The following is a 17,214-nucleotide window of genomic DNA, read 5'->3' as shown; positions in this document are numbered from 1 at the left end:
TTCTGTACTGCTTAGTTTATGTACTTCTCTATGTACTGCTACCACTCATATACAGTATGCTACTGCAATTGGAATAGAGCTAAATTTGTCAATTTTCCCTTTTTTATGGTCATGGACTGTTTTTGGTCAGATACAGTGGTACTAAATTGGAGGTTGGGCAACTGCAGAGTGTTGTTAGGTAATTTTGGGGGGAACAAGTATTTTGTGTGACCTACAGGTCCCACTCATGAAATATAGCTCCTTATGTGGCCACTGAATTTGCAATTCTCTTATAAAAAGGAAAATCATCGTCAATGACAAAAATTGTAAATTGCAGCACTTGGTTAAAAACAAACAAAAGTCTAAGTTTTTTTTCTCCATTGTGGTTCTCACTGTATTCATGTATGGAATTTAAAAGCATACTGTAAATTTAACAAGACTAGGAGAGTCTGGTCTATGCTAGCAGCAGGTACTTTGAGGTAAATGCTTACATCATTACACTAACTAATGCTCACGATGACAACGCAGCATGTGGATGTGTCGCAGGTACAAAGTTTACCATGTTCACTATCCTTAGTTTAGCATGTTAGCATGCTAATATTGGCTAATTAACACTAAACACAAAGGCTGATGGGAATGTCATATTTGCAGGTATTTGTTCATAAACCAAATTATTGGACAAATTGAAAGTCTTGGCAATCCATCTAATAGTAGATATTCTAGTCAGGGACCAAAGTGATGGACCAACAGACAGATCAGAGTCATGCCGTTAGCATGGCTAAAAGGACAGGTTCAATAACTAAGAGTATGTGCATGAAAACACACACATATACTACAACAATATTTGCAATAACATCAGTCACACTATCTAAAATCCAAGAATACTAGATTTTTTAAACTCAGAGTATGCACAGAAGCTAAAATAACACTTACAAATAATGCTATAGTTGAAATCACAAACATCATGGGCAACCAGTAAGGTGACAAATTGGTCCTTTAAAAACCCCTTACACCCCTGTACTGCTTGTAGCTGATGAAGAAATACTGAAATGTCCAGAAAAACTAAATAACTAAGTAATAAACTACTTCATTGTGCCACTCACATACCCATCTAATTCAGGCCAGTGTTTGAGAGAGTTTTAATTTATCTGCTAAACATGGAAATTTTATGCATCCTTCTCTCCTTTCATTCTATAAATAGTGGTTGGTTGAGATATTTTTAGCACAAAGCTATTTTTTATGCATCCTTGATGTTGCAAAGGTTCTAACTCACTGTAATGCTGTTACCATTCTGTCGATCCCAGTCTCTAATCTGGTTCTGCAGCATTTTTTTTTAACAGTCAAGTTCAATCTTTGATGAAGAGCTTTTTTTTTTTTTTTTATTTTAACTTTTATTTATAGGGAATTATTCAGCTATTCATGCTCTTTCTCAGCTCCATCCTGCAGAACACATTTTAATTAGACTTATTATATGATAAAGGACGTCAATACTAATATTGATAGTTTTTGATTGATTTTAGATTTCATCGAGAATTTTTCTCGTCATTTTGGGAAAGCCCCTAAAACAGTATTTTGACCATCAACTAACCCATAATTTTGAATAATGAAATTATACTAATGAATAAATCAAATATGCAAAGAAAATTTAATTTAAGTTGCACTACTCAAAAATGTTTATACTAACAATCAATCAAAGTACAACATTATTTGAAAGTGGTCCATCACAGTGAAAAACACAAACATAATCATCATCCAACTCCACTGAGCTTTTGAGCCATTTTTAGCTCATTGATTTGGTTTTATACCCCACAGATATAATGAATGGTTCAGTCTGAGACATTCACGTCAAACAGGCAGCCATTTACAGTCAACAAAGCTCTGATAACAATATCTGCTACGGGGCCAGCACCAACTGGCAAAGTTAACGCCTAGCTGGTGAACATAGCGGAGCATTTAGCAGCTACAGCCAGATATTTTCAAAGGGGTTGGAGAGCTAAAACCAAAACAGAGCTAAAAGGAGAGGGAATACTGGACTTAATATTTATCAGTTAGCCAGAGATCTAACTCCAAATAAATGGAATTTCTGTCCATGTTTGCTGGATGTGTAAATAACCAACATTTTGCTAACATGTTAGCAATAACAATGCATATGTCATGCTAGTGCCTATCAGCTTGTTGTGTAGTTCTTCTTTCCCCAAGTGACCAAATAAAAACAACAAGCAGTTTTCACAACAAAGATTATGACTTGTCATAGCAGGAAAAGCACAGGTGTTACTAATAACATTAAAGATGGCTCTGTTCCATTCAAGTGTCCCAGTGAGCTGTGACAGTGAGCCAGCATGCACAATACCAGGACCCTGAAACTGACAAATGTTAAGTCCAAAAGCAACCCTTTTAGCTCTGGCGTGGTCTCCACAAACTTTCAAGACAAACATTTTGGTGTTTATCTTGATAGATGATCAACTTACTTCACCAGCTAGTCGCTCAATTTTGTCTGCCATTTGGTGTACAGTGGGTTTATCTGAGCTTTTTTGTTGAAAAGGCTACCCAGGAAGGGTGATAGAGGGGCTCGGACCATACCGTAAATTTGTATTCCTTAACACCAAAGCAATGAGCTAAAAGAGGCTAAAAAACTCCATAGCGTCAGTGTTAATTCTTAGGAACTACAAGTGACCCCTTTGATATTATATTGAGTAATTTAATGTTAATTTAAAAAATATTGATCACTATAGGTGTTACTTGTATATAATGGCTTCTCAAAGAGAGCATTAGTCACTTCTCACCCATGAGTTCCTGACCAGTATGGAGACTCCAGCAATAGCCCTCCCCGACCAAGCCTTTCTTTAACCTTTAGGCTACCGTTGACCCCTTTAATGCTGCTGCACAATGCTATCATCCAGTCTCCCAATCGAATGCATTAGACTCTCTGCTTCAATGCACCAAACATGGAATAGATGCAACTACAGACAATGGTTATCCCCTTGCCCTGAGCTACTGCACATCCACTCCTGTTTACAGGCCTTTTCTACATCGAGGTCAGGTCAGCCATGTTGCTATGATAATACTTTTCAGATGTCTTTTCCCTTGAATGAGGCAATTGACTCCTAAGTATTATAGTATGTTGAGGGGATAATTGAGGTTGGATGGAGCAGTATAGCTCTCACAGTGGTAACAGAGGCAGGATTATGAGAATTAACAAACCCCTATTTTTCCAGCTGATTGTCATGTCAGAGGAGCAATTACAATAATGTGACAGGCCAGGGCCGACTTTTCTTTACTCACTGCAATTCACATTTGCCTCCGCTCTCTCTCTTCTCCTGTTAAAGCTTTCTGCTGGAGTTCTCTGTTGAGCTGTCACCATGAATGGCCTGATAACCAGTCTGTTACAGTGGTGACTGCTGCTGTCATTAGCACTGCACCTACACAAACTGTAAATCAGTCCCCATCTAAATTATTAACAGATTTTTTTGTAACTACAGGACAATTCGTTAGATGGTTTATAGACCACAACTTGAGATGCTGTGTAACATCATTTTTAAGTAGAGCTATGTTTAACATGACATGACTAGGGAAGGCAAATTTAGACCCACCTGATGGACAAATCGGGACCAGACTTGGATTCAAGTTGCTGCTGGCATTTAAAGGGCTGCAGTAAGACATCAGTGGCATTGGTGGTACCATCATTAAGATGGCTAACATAACATGCTCAGATTATTGACGGTAGTATTTGGGCCTGACACCTAGACATTTAGACCACAGTATTCACTTGACAGATACATGTAGGTATATGCCATTTTCATCAGATGTGAGATTTGAGTATCTAAGGTTTTAAATGCTTTTTAGAAGAACAGCAAACCTGTGGAGGTGAATCAGTAAAAAACTACGAAAAAATGTAAGTATGTTAAAGCATATTGACTAAAAAGGACAAACTGAAGACATTTTTAAAGTCTATACGTGACACGATTTAGGGCCTTAAAATTCTAAAATTGTGAGCTGACTCACAAACGTATTCGTAAATGTATGAAGCTGCCAGTATGCTTCTTCAGAAGTGCTTGCTGGATCCTCGAATAGCTTCGGAAACCCCTCCCCCTACACCTTTCTGCTATCGGATCCATGGCCAGCTGTGTGGAGGTGTGGAAGGAGCCAGGGTTTGAACTTCTCTCTCATGCTCTCTTTTTTCATTCTTGACACAACTGTTTCTGTCTCTTTTCATGTGAACAACAGAGTGCAACACTATGAATGTCTTCCAGGAGGATACTGTCTGAAAATGTGCACAATTATCCCCATATTTAAACAATGTCATGTCTCCTCCCCTCTCTACGATGGCCGGCTATTCATGCTTTGAATGTAGCAGTTCGGAACAACTATAAACAGTTTCCAACGTGGTTGGACTACACGTCGTACAAACTACTTATGCTTTTCGAGCATAACCAGGCCCTAAGTGTGAACCTGACAGGCAATACTGACAAGATTATGAGCAATACATATAAAAGACAGACAGACAGACAGACAGACAGACAGACAGATAGACAGATAGACAGATAGATAGATAGATAGATAGATAGATAGATCTGACTGAAGTCAGCATCCTATGCTCACCATCGTAAGATGTGTGTAATTTCTTAATGACATGAGGCAGTTTTGCTCTTTGCTAACCTATTGACCTCTGTGTGACCTCTGGTCAAAGTTTCTGACCTCTGGTCAAATAACACCCACTCCTTTGTCTTGTGGTAGAAGACATGCTGATCTGTGATGTGTGTTATCGACTTCTTTAAGGACCCTGAATTAAATAAAATCAAACTGAATTGAACTAAGCTGACCTGACCAGACTGAGGAGGAACTGACTGGGTTGAATTTGTCTTTATTAGACTGGTTCTGATGGGATCCAGCTGAGTAACATTGCTTTATCGCCCCCATTACTTATCTCCACATAACACATTTTCCTCATGCCCATTTTCCCCTCTAAGCTGAATGAAGCCAAATGCTACCAAAGGGACTTTTATAAATGTTTTATTCAGGTCTTCTCTGCCTGGGCCATCCTAGCCTACTTTCCTTGGTATTTTGGGGCAAGAGCAGTTACTTGTTGCTCACCATGATATCTCCTAGGTTATACATTATACATGAAGCTATTGTGCATAGTGTATGCACACACAGTTAATCACCACAGCCACACTATGGTACTCCGAAAGGAAATCCAAATATTTTGCTCCATTTATGTGTCCAAGAAGGATGTGTGTGAGAAACAGAACAGGATCTACATGATCGTAGTGATTTGTAATGTATTCATACAACACACAGGCACGTGCACACCCAGTACCCATCAGCTTGACATTTGAGCGTGCAGGTCAGAGCAGTGCATCCTTACCCTGCCAGTTGCTGTGCGTATCCACGGAAACAGATGTCAGCAGAGGCAGCAGGCTGAGCGGTATCCGCCGAGGTGTGGAACATGCCTCGTCCGCATCACATTCACAGACCACCCGAGGAGCAGTGCACAGCGAAGAGCCAGGACTCCACAATCTGGGTCAGTGCCACTGGAGCCATCCTTATGGGGAAGAAGGTAGCCACGGAGGGGAGCGCAGACGTCACAGGCCCACATGGATCCTAGCATCCAGCTACCGTCGCATCCTCCGTCTGCTGCTGTTTTGGATCCAGACGCAATGAATTCCACTGAGACTCAGAGGAGAGCAAATCCATGAGGTTCTCACACCCACACACGACGAGAGCTTTCTGCTGGGAGAAAATAACCTCGTCTGCACGAAGCATCAGCGCCTCAGCGAAAGACTCCCTGTATTTCTCCTCCTCCTCTCTCTGCCTCTGCCTAATTCACTGCTTTATCGCTCTATTTCTGTCTTTCTCTGATGCTCACCCATATTTCCACTTCACTGCGCTCTCTCCCTCTCCCTCTCTCAGCTGTGTCTCAGTGCTCTGCTCAGCCTGTGCCCAGAGGATGTTGAACATGTGTTCAGGGTGGGGGTTGGGGACTGCTGACTTCATAGGTGGCACGCTTACTTCCCACACTGATAGGTTAGGGAGGATGGCACTGAGCACTCACATTTTGGGCACAGCAGCCTCTGACTGGCAGTTGCTTTCGATAAAATCTGCTTGGCTTCTGTTTCTTGTAAATGTTCCTATTTTTGAATCAAACATCTTAGCAGTCGCAGATGAGATTAATGGCTGTGATTATACGTCAGGCTGTACATGATTGGTGGAGATCTGTGGAGTAGTAAAGTAAGGAAGGGAAGGAGGAGATTTCTATATGTGATATGATAAGATCACTGTCAGCTTACTAAATAGCCTTGCAGGACTGTCAGAGGGGAAAAAATTATATGCAGCATGAGTGTTTTTGTTCCTGCTCAACACTACTGCCTCTTTCTAGACAGACAAGAGACACATTTCTCTACATTATACGACAGGAGCAGAGGGAAAGAGAAGATGTGGGAGGCAGAGTGTGTAGGAAAAATAATGGACAAACGGGGTGGGGGGGGCAGAGAAAGCAGCAAGAAAGAAAAAGAAAGAGAGAGGGAGAGAGGGAACAGAGAGCTTTGGAATATTTATAGAAGGCTGGAGACTGATGTAAAGAAATAAGCTCCTCTATTTCTGTGCTGTGACACACAGTCGCATCTTGGATGGTACGCTGTCAGGCTAAGTCATATCAAAGGGATCCTATGGTGCTTCTGCAGCAGGGATGCACACAAACTGCATCCATGTCTTTATTTAAGCAGATGACACAGAAAAAAAGAGATTTCGTTTAGGCTTCAGTGGGAAAGTGCTTCTTAAATGGATGTTGATTGAGCTATCTGCTGTGGAAAGATCCCAAAGAGCACTTAATCAAGGAAATGATGGCCTTGTGACAATCATAAGAGCCATTAGACTCAGTCACATAACCAATGAGATTATTTGGGAGGGAGAGGAAGGAGATGGAGATGGGGAGGGGGGGATTTTTGGAAAACATGAAATTCACTGGTTATATGTAGTCTTAATTTTCCTGGGAAGTGAGGTGTGTCTGCTGTCAAAATGAAAATCAAACGCTTTTCACTGCTGAGGGGAAATTAGTCGAGTAAAAATGGATTTTATACGCAAAAAAAAAAATCAAAAACACGTGCATGCATGAGTGTGTGTGTGAGACCAGGATACCTCTGGGTTTATGCTGTGACCTAGATTAGGCCTTGATGCTCCCAAGCCTGGCAGGCTGAGTGTATGTATGTGTGTGTGTGTGTGTCATCCATAGAGTAAATGCGTATGCATGTGCGTCTAGATGCAGAAGAGAGAGAGAGAGGAAGACAGCAGAGAGGAGAGAGAAAGAATGTGTGTGTGTGTGTGTGTATGTACGCATGAAATGAAGCTGCATGGCTGCGTTGCTTGTGTGACTAAGAGCCTCAGCTGGATGACATACAAAGAGGTGAATGTTCACACAGTAAGAAAGCTTACGGAAAGAAGTGTGCGCACACGTTGATGAAAAATTGCACAGCTTCTGCCTCAAAGGGTAACCTTATGTAACTTCAAATGCAGAAAAATGAAAAATGACACAACGTAATGAAAGGATAGTAAATTCAGACATTGACACTAAAGCATACCAATCTCACTAGAAGATTTTGTGAATCAAACTACCTCGGTTTGTGACAGATTAGCACCCACCCTCTGTATGTAGATTAGGCGGTTATTGGCTATGGGATCATTCATTTCCTTTACATATGGTTTAAAATGAAACATCTTCTAATGCATTTTTTGGCTTTTAAAACGTACTCTGACCCTGCTTTTGTGCCATGTCCATATAGCACACCTAACGACTCAAAACCATACCTCCTTACTCCATGAATGTGCTGCTATTCAATGCATTATAGTGGCCTTATGTAAGAAATGAGTGGAATCATCTCGCCCCAGTTAATTCCTGACCTGTCCTCTGGCCAAATTCATCTCCATGTTATTAAATGGTTAATCCTGTGCATCATGAGCTTACACTGTGTATGGAATTTACAAGAAAATATATTTAACTAAATGGTAAACAACTATACAAAATGATACATTTCCAAACTGGGTTGCACAAGTTGGTAAGTTCAATCGAAACGCTGCCAAAACGCTGGATGTTTCTAGAAGATCCAGTCTATGGCTTGTTATAAAAATAGCTGTTTCACACACTGATGGTGACTCTCCCACAGAGTCAGGCTTGGTAAGGCTGATGGTGGAAAATGATGGGAAAAGACTCATCAGCAAAGACTCATCAGTAAACACAAGTGTGCCATTTGCTCTAAACAGGAAATGACACACACATAAGAAAATTCTAATTCCACTCTGGGGGACGATATGCCGGGATTTATGGTTTTAGTCTTGCTTGGGTAGAGACGAAATTCAGAAATAAAAACCCAAATCTCTTTTACTGCAAGTGTCAGACTAAGAAGGCACTGAGCAGACAGGTGTGTTATAGAGGATATGGAAATATTTGCTTCAGTTTAACTTGATCCCCCCTCATGAAAAGAATACCAGGATAAAAATACTTCATTGATAAATTATTTATTTAATGTAATATTTCTAACAAAAGGTTATCACACACAATTACTCATCAAAAAAAGAAAGTCATCTCTTTAAATGCAGTTATTAAGTTATTTAAACGCTAGTGAAATTAAAGATCAGATCAAATATTAATCTATGAGTAAATTAAGTAAAATGCACTGAACAATACACAGGTTCTGTTCTAGTAAATAAAAGCTGAAGTTAAATTCTTTCTTAGCTCTGAAACACAGCAGATACCCTATTGACTTAACACAAGAAATGTACGGTAGCATGAAATATGTGGAGCTGTGAAAAACTGAGTTTGAATGTCTGTAGCCTAGGTGTATTTATATGGCCTCACCTGTAAACAGGTTCACGGTTCCAGTTAAACCTGACTGTGAAGTGCATTCCCAGTGCTGTAAACAATCAAAGGTGCATTACACTCAAACACTAACTAAGCTGCAAACGTTAGCATCCACAGCTAACTAGCTTCAGCAGCGACCTAGCATTATTTCCAAAGCCAAAAAGCATATCATTAGCTATCTGCATTGTTATGTGGGGTTGCAGGTTACATTAGTACCTGTTGAGGACCAGAACCCCCACTGTGTGGGAGACGCTATTATATTAGTCCCCATGAGTCTTCATCCTTACTTCTAAAAGTGAAACATACTGTTTGAATATACAAACATTAAAGCATGACTAACCTGTGTGTTGCTGGTCTAAGTATGTTTTTCTACAGTAAAATATCCAAACATGGCTTTGTTAGAATAGTTTTAATAACCTTTGTATTCATACTTTACTATAATACTAGGGCAGCTGGACCTACCCTGGAAGACTAGGATACTGCCCCTTATTTCCATCTAGCTCATTAACGTGTGAGCATGCTACATTTTGGGAGACATATAGCGTTAGCCTCAGTCTGTTAGCGTTATATGATGTCTAGCCATTATGTGCATATTTAAGAAGTCAGCTGAAGATGGAGTTTTCAACCAACGTAACAGTTAGTGTCTAGCTAACTCAGCTAACACTGCTACAGCTAACACAGTCAGCTAGCAACAGTTGGCTGGAAGTGAGGGACACGCTTTTGCTTTCTTCTGTGTGAAATCGAAGACCTAAAAACGACTACGAACTTTGAGTGGTAAATCTGCCACGGTTATATTAAACTGCATACGAGCAGCGCTAGGATGGAGAACTGGACAGGGTAAGTACAACTCTATACTTCTACTCTCCTACATCTCAGAGGCTAATGTAGTACTTTTTACTGCACTACATTTGTCGACAGCCATATATAGAGCCTGAGGAACTTAGGTTAGCAAACGCAGTAGGCCTACCTTCTTTTAAATCACTCCTCAAAACTACTACTACTTTTACAGGAAGGCTTTTTTATAGTAAATCTGCTGTTTGTCTAGTTTCTCTCCCTCTTTTACAACTTTTATTAAACACTGTTTCATCAGGTCTTATGTTCTATGTTTTTATTTATGTTTTTGTTGTTTTTATCTTGACTGTGTGTAATATTGTATCTTGTTCTGTAAGGTACTGTGTAACTGTGTTTTGAAAAGTGCTATACAAATAAAGTTTATTATCATTATTATTATTATTACATATTCCAATTTTTCATACCATTCCTGTCCAGAGAAAACCATGTACCATGGTGATTTAGATTTTTTCTGATAAACTAAATGATTAAGTGTTATTTTAAGTTGAGAAAATTCTACTACTTATGCTAAATAAACTATTTAAAAACAAATATGCATCGTCACAAAGCTGAAAACAGGCTGTTTTTCTGAGCTCATGAAAAGTTGACTATTTAGAGATACGTGTTCTCACAGGACAGGACTTCTACTTTTGTTACTTTAAGTACATTTTGCTGATAATACTTACATACCTTTACTAAGTAAGGTTTTGAATGCAGAACTTGACGACTCTGACTACTTCTTTCACCGCTGGCTAGCAATAGTAACGGGGGGGCAGGGCAATTCTCATGGCAATTAAAGTGACATCAAACAAAGACGAGGTACTTCTGTGTGAGGTTTCACTGGTTTTGGCAAGGATTGGTTTTCACATACGGATCCCGCGCTGCTCTTTCCAAAACTCAGCAATCCCATGAGACAGTGCCAACTCTGCCAGGCCCCTGCACTCAAGGGGGGTGAACCCCACCAGCGCGGTGCCCTTCACACCAACCCCCTGCATCCCTGCCAGCTCTGCGACCCTTGCCGTGATGAGCGAAGCCGGAGCGTGACAGTACGACTGGCCGCCGATGCTATAAGACGGCCATGGTTCACCTGCAGTCACGTGACTAGGTGGGCTCCCTTTAACGCTTTCCACATTACAGGCGATTTCCACAGCGCCCCCGTGTGGCAAAGCCAGCACCTGTACCCCAGGCAGGCCCCCCGGGGTCGACTCCCTGATGGCTGCGGCGATGCTGCGTCCCGTGGCGATGTCCTGGGTGTCGATTGTGACGTTGCAGTTCATGACGTATGGACTGGCCCCAACACCTGCAGGACATGAGCCAAATCAGAACAAAAAGAACACTTTGAAACTGTTAGATATCCTCTGTCTCAGTGCACCTTAACCCATCATCTACTTTTCCTTCAGTAAGTGCTGTCCTGCATTTGCCAAAATTACTTTCAACAACTCCATGAAATTAGCATATCGTGGAGCATTCAGCTATTGCTATTGCAAAAAACAACAGCAAAGGGATTAGCAATTGTAAAAGGCACAGATGAAAACCTTCTCCAGTAAAGAAAGAGTTTCGACCTGCTCCATTGCATTGAGGCTACAGCTGGTGGAGAAATTGGAATATCTGCCACTACGGTAGATTTCTCCCTGTAAACCCATCGACTCTTGGTCTTTGATTCTGGGGGACTGACACGAATAATGTCTTAAGAAGAATAAAAAAAACTGCCTCTGCATCAAACACCATTGAAGCTGCACTAGAAATATCGTAATATGACACCACATATGCAAAGTTTTTTGTAAGAATAAAACATTTACCGCACTGAATAACAGAATGGACATAGATAATAGACTTTACAAGTCTTACAATACTCAATATACTTAACAACTACAATACAATACTCACATATGCACGTTGAAACAGTGTTTGGTCAGTGTAATCATTCCTCACGTCTATAATGGCTATGCAGCGATCCCTCCCTAGTACGCTATTGTGACCACACGGTAAGATATTGGAGGTTAAATCTACAGTCCTCGTTCTGTGCTAAAATACATACAGCTGAAGCTAATATGAGGCCAAGCCAAACCAAAAAAAGTGGTTATCTTGTCTTGTGTAAGGTTATTGCTGGCTTTGTATCCTGGCAACAAATCTACTTGAGACTACCAGGACGAATCCCTCAACCGCAGCTCAGCAAGGAAACTCTGTCCGCAGAAACACAAAGAGGGACTTTCATACTCAAAACTGTACATTTGTAAAATACCCATTTAATTTGGCTCCCTCAGACTGCTGAAGCCTCATATTAGCTTTCAGCTGAACTTCAGAATACATTTTTCATTGACATGGCCCTCATGGTTCTCCACTATGAGAAGCTTGTCTTGTTTCATTCTGATACTGATTTACTTGACCATTAAATTTACAGTTATAAGTGGAGATAAGTTAATACGGACGGGGTACTTCTGGAATACATTTTTCCACGGAATGAGAACTGAATTTTGTTACCCATTTCTCACATTGGAGTCGGGCAACGAAGGGATACCTTCACTGTCAGCGTGGACAAGAGGAATGATTGGAGCGACCAATAACTTTTGCCAAAGTACATTTGCTATGTGAGTGTTGTATTTTAGGACCTCTCCTTTAAATGTTTCAGGGTGGCTGTTTTCTTTAAAAGGTCAAAGCAGAGGGGACAGATGGCTTGTGGTTGGGCTGTAACAAACGTAGTTTTTGTGAATACAGAGACAATTGTATAATCCTGGCAAAGAGACATTGTAACCTTCCTTTCAAACGTTTACCTTCCGAAGCCTGTCCGGCATATCAGTTTCAGCTTACACTTTCTCCCAGCTCTGGCTCACCTGTGAGGCCGAATCGTTTCTGCGGCTGCGGCCCCACATCGGGCCTGATTGCCTGCAAGTCTGGCGTCTTCTTGAACCAGCCCATCTCCTTCCTCCTCTGTGCCAGCCCCCGCTGGAGGGGGGAGTCTGCCCAGCCAAACAGGAAGGCACCGGTGCCCTGGACCCGCTCTGTAAGTCCCTGAGCCACAGCTGAGGCCCCAGCAACAACACAGACATGTTTACCAGCAAACGGAGCGCATGTCATCGCATGCACACAATTTCAGAAACACAAGAGTGTGTCAGACAAAGCCCACCTGCGGGGGGAGTAATTCAGACGGAGCAAAAATATGGACACATGGACCACTTCTTACACGCACGCATCAATACAGTGCTTGTTAAAGAGTTTGCCAATTATTAATCTGCAACCCCACCACACAGATTAGCACACAGAGGGCACAGTTCAGGCGTGCAGCCACATGCTGGCTTACTGCTTGTTATTAGCAAGACACAGGGCTGCTAAGTCAGCTGGTAAACTGTGAAAGTAATCAACAGCACAGGAAGCTAAAGAAGCTGTCGCATCATCAGCAACTAGACGCATTCCTATAGACACCATGGCTGAGCTCATTACAGTATACATACATATACAGTATGTCAGGAGAGACAAAGGCGGTGTTTGATACTATGGTGTACTAACAATAGAAGGCAAAAAATTATACAGGATTAAATGTAAATTGCAGCTGCCTACTGCAAAGGAAAACTTGCAATTTTATGTCACTTCTAATGCATGTACCATCCCTGTGTGCACACACTGGGTGAGCCACTGAGTAGAGTCCAAACATGCTCATCTCTGAAGCAGGTGCTGCACAGAATACAAAACACGACACACAAGTAATGACTGCGCCCTGAAAGCTAATTTACAGAAACAATATAAGATCAACTCAACCGACAGGGACAAGTGCACACACACACACACACACACACACACACACACACACATTTCACAAATGGCATCTCACCCCGAGCCTCTTTAGCACAGTCCTCCACTCCCACCTCCTCCCCCAGGGGGTAGATGGGTATGAGGTCGATGGCACCCATACATGGGTGGACCCCCGTGTGAGCGTGCATGTCGATCAGCCCGCAGGCTTTCTCGCATGCAGACAGAACCACGTCCCCTGGAGTATATCAGAAAAGACATCAAACATACTGTCAAAGCCAAGTCCGGATGTGATGGATGGGAAATTAAACTTTTCATCTAAAAGCAGTCAATTTGTAAATTGAAGGTTTTGTGTATCATCCAGCAGAAATACTGATCCCAGTCTGAAGAAAACTTAATTTAATATGATAAATTACAATCATTTTAAGCTGATTTACTTGTCTTTAGGAGTGAGTGCAGGACCACTGTAAACCTCGACAGCTGTGTCTGCATTGTAAGGTCGTGTTCGGAATAAGCATTCAATAAGATAAACTTTTCACTATGGTCTTTGCCAGAAAAATGTTCATCCTGAATTTTCTGGGTTTAAATCCCTGACAAAGCTTATTAAAGGATTTCGTTCCCTCTCAGGGGGATCGGAGGCCAGTGGACAGAGACTGAATCCCTGCTGCAGAAGCACAGCCACAGCGAGTACTGATTCTACTCTTCCCTCAGGAGAAGGACAATGAACGAACAACATATTTCACCACAAATGTAAAGGTTCAATACTTACTGATAGAGTCGACACTGGCCACAATGGTGATGACAGAACGGTTGTAGTCATGGTCATTAAAGATGTTCAGCACTGTGGTCCCCTCTCGTCTAACGCCTGGTGTGTAATAATTATGAAAAGGTGAAGATGAGGTGCCTGAGTCTTCTCAGTTCACAGGCTTAGCAGTTCCATCACAAACGCCCCCATCATGGAGGACAGGCGGGGAAGTGGTTGTGGGCAAATAAAAAATTCTAAATTCTATAATGTACAAATGAAGAAGAGTATGATAAGGAAGATTTGTTACTGTGACATACTTAACTGTCTCATGATTGGTTTTAGCCTCTACTTTGGGTTGTAATGTAGCTTGAGAATAAACTGTTGAGTTATTCTTTCACAGCAGGACAGATTTGATCAAATCGCACAGAATAACTACCTTTTGGTACTAAATATCCCCAGACTCATTTAACTGAAGCTGTGATATGCAATAAAACTACACTTGCCTTCAGTGTCATATAAGGCTGCCTTGGCCACGCTCTCCACCAGGTCTTTCCTGCGAGCCTCGGAAACGTTGAGAAGACAAGCCACCAGTCTTCTGCCCAAGGAACTTGAGGCCATGTTTCTGCAACAACAATAATCTTTCTTAGGCTGCTGCTTAAAGCGCGGGGTTGAAATATGAAGTGCACTGAGCAGAGTTAAGATGAACCAAAAGCTGAAGAACAGTCGGTCATATACAGAAATGTAGCCAAGAAAATGAATTTCACTTTTTGTTTTTGATGCATCTGCACCTTTAAATTAGTCACTAGAAGCATTAGTGTTGCATTATCTAGCTATTTGGCAATAAGTGGAGTAGTTCTTTCCTGAATGCATGGCTAACATGAACCTTAAACTGCTGAATGGCAACCGTGTTCAAAATGAATCCATGCCTTTCCTGATGATGCCATCTGCAGACAGTTTGTGGAGCTGCCCTTTGCCACAGGGACAATAACAAGTAAGGCAATACTTGCTTTTGTCTTAATAATAATTCTTAATAATACCATGATGACAAGAGCAGCTCCAGAAAATAACCAAAGGGCATGACAGTATCTCCAGGAAATATCAACTAGTGCAATCTGTGAAATATGTTTCAGAGTCTAGATTACCTTGACAGGAGTCTCCTTATGACTCGAAATAATCTGACAGTTTAATAATTTAACTGCTTAATAGTTTATAAAGTCGTCCAGTGCAGCCTATGGGAATTATTAAACTGAGTAGTGTTGCTCCATATCAGTGCTGACTGTGTGTACAGTTGCAGAACATGTTCGAAGTCCAAGCTGGAGTAAACTAACTCGCTACATTTATCTGTGGAATGCAAGTCACAAACATGTAATAGTACCTAAAATATCGGTCCCTAAAGTATGGCATACCTGCTTTGTTTTGAATGTTTCAGCACTGACATGCGCAGTACGTTCTCTGGCGTTGTAACTCACCACGGGGGAAAAGCGCAATTCACTGAATTCTGTACGTAAACACCAACAGAGCACTAAGTTTCGCGCAGCTGCGGCCACTCCGCGCGCGTCCACTCCGCGCGCGTCCACAGCCACGAAAGTGTACAAAAGCAGACTTTAGCATGTGTAGCCGAAGATGGGAGAGTTCAGTGCAAGATGGTTCACTCCTTGCCTTTTCTGCAGGACGTTAAATTTTGTTTTTAGCCTGTTTTTTCCTTTTTGTGCGATTTTAGTTTTTATCTAAACTTTTTGTGAATTACTATGTATGTATGTGTATGTAAGGAGGCCCATAGGGATAATGTGTTTTATGGACGTGTTTTTGGTTTTATGCATATTTTAACAAGAATGATAACGTTATAGTTTTAGGAAAGATTAAAACCAAACCAGACATCACTGAGAACTAGATCACACAACACAGTAAATAAAAACATTACATACATTTTTAAACAGATAGATAAATGTTTGACATATTAATTAGAAGATCTAATTCAATTGGGACAGAAATAAATAAAAAAAAAATGAGCTCAGAGGTTTTTTTAGAATTAATATCATTTATGTATTTATTTCCTGCATTTGTTTAATCTGTACATTATCTGCAATATTTATGTTTATATTTGTCTCATATTTATTCAAAAATGTAGTCCTTTCTGAATTTTAATGTATCCGTATTTCTTGTCCTTAGCCCTCGACTGACTGAACATCTAATGTGGCTGACCGACTAGTCAAAAACGGAAGTAGATAAGAGTATATCATCTCGCCAACACTCACACTCAAACATCTCTGGAGTCAGAAAAAAGACATGCGCAGAAGTGCTCTGCAGGCACCAGTTTGCTGGCAGCTACGGTTGTTAGGTGTGTTTTTGATAAACAGCGCCTCTTCGTGGACACAAAGGACCCAAAACTGTCATAATTGAAAAATGATATCAGAGTCTCTTCTTAAACTGCAACAATGTGAGGCAGACGACGGTTAGACCACAGTGTGCAATGAATAAGTACTTCACTTATAGCCACGTAAGTTACAGGCTCCTTGTTAGCTGCAGATAATGTGATGCTGTGTTGCTAGCAGAGACAGCTATCGTTAGTTGGCTAGCTTAGCTGTCAGCAGCAGCATGAAGTGACCGCGTTGAGAAAGAAAACGCCAAATCATTTTCTTATTTTAGAGTCCATGCTAGCCGCCCGAGCAGTTGCGGCGGGCTTCCCTCTAATAACGTTAACTGCGGCCGAAACGATGACCTCTGTGGCAGCGACGACATCCTCTGAGCCTCGGGGGCTGCATGCATCAGCCAGCCGGGATGCACGCTCTGGGAGCCCGCGGCAGAGGCTCCAGAAGCTGCTCGCGGTGCCTGGATACGACCCGGGCCGGGTTAACGACCTGCTGCTCCTCCGGCCTGATACAGACGGTCACTCTGCACCAGAACCGAAGGGGAAGAGCGCTAACAGGCATGTTGTGTTTTTCCACGGGGATATACAGGTGAGTGCGATGGAGGGAGGGGTCTCAGGTTATCCACGGGGTCACCAGAGAGATGATGACTGGCCTAACTGAACGAGTCACTGAAAGTTGTTAGAGACGGGCATGTA

At 41.6% G+C, this 17,214-nt stretch overlaps 3 protein-coding genes across 11 annotated transcripts in view; 1 reads left to right on the top strand and 2 right to left on the bottom strand.

Annotated features, from left to right (window-relative positions):
• LOC122885674 (nck-associated protein 5-like) overlaps window positions 1–8,367 on the bottom strand; it is a 74,859-nt gene extending 66,492 nt beyond the window's left edge. For all 3 annotated transcript variants that reach the window (XM_044217108.1, XM_044217109.1, XM_044217110.1), the window contains exon 1: window positions 5,345–8,367. The gene's annotated coding sequence lies outside the window, so the exon portion shown is untranslated. The remainder of the gene's footprint in view (window positions 1–5,344) is intronic.
• Window positions 8,368–8,471: 104 nt separating this feature from the next.
• Window positions 8,472–16,542, bottom strand: ftcdnl1 (formiminotransferase cyclodeaminase N-terminal like 1). 5 transcript variants are annotated; one of them, XM_044217118.1, is made up of 6 exons: window positions 16,406–16,542; window positions 14,654–14,772; window positions 14,175–14,270; window positions 13,488–13,643; window positions 12,493–12,681; window positions 8,472–10,961 (listed from the first exon to the last, which is right to left on the bottom strand). In XM_044217118.1, exons 2-6 carry the CDS (start codon window positions 14,766–14,768, stop codon window positions 10,525–10,527), a joined length of 993 nt encoding a protein of 330 aa, XP_044073053.1. In that variant the 5' UTR covers window positions 14,769–14,772; window positions 16,406–16,542; the 3' UTR covers window positions 8,472–10,524. The 5 variants fall into 5 exon arrangements, with proteins under 5 accessions (XP_044073053.1, XP_044073050.1, XP_044073052.1 ...); XM_044217115.1 differs by lacking the exon at window positions 16,406–16,542 and adding an exon at window positions 15,557–16,326; XM_044217117.1 differs by lacking the exon at window positions 16,406–16,542 and adding an exon at window positions 15,620–16,326.
• lg12h2orf69 (linkage group 12 C2orf69 homolog) overlaps window positions 15,027–17,214 on the top strand; it is an 8,705-nt gene continuing 6,517 nt past the window's right edge. Inside the window, exons 1-2 of one of the 3 annotated variants that reach the window (XM_044217122.1) lie at window positions 15,027–15,141; window positions 16,797–17,107. In XM_044217122.1, coding sequence (XP_044073057.1) covers window positions 16,802–17,107 — 306 coding nt within the window. In that variant the 5' untranslated portion in view covers window positions 15,027–15,141; window positions 16,797–16,801. Of the gene's footprint in view, window positions 15,142–16,505; window positions 16,648–16,789; window positions 17,108–17,214 lie in introns of those variants that run through there. The other 2 variants (XM_044217121.1, XM_044217120.1) reach the window with 2 other exon arrangements.

The sequence above is a fragment of the Siniperca chuatsi genome, linkage group LG12 (genome assembly GCF_020085105.1).
Source record: "Siniperca chuatsi isolate FFG_IHB_CAS linkage group LG12, ASM2008510v1, whole genome shotgun sequence".
Classification (NCBI taxonomy): Eukaryota; Metazoa; Chordata; class Actinopteri; order Centrarchiformes; family Sinipercidae; genus Siniperca; species Siniperca chuatsi.
This window is presented reverse-complemented; position numbering and strand designations above follow the sequence as displayed.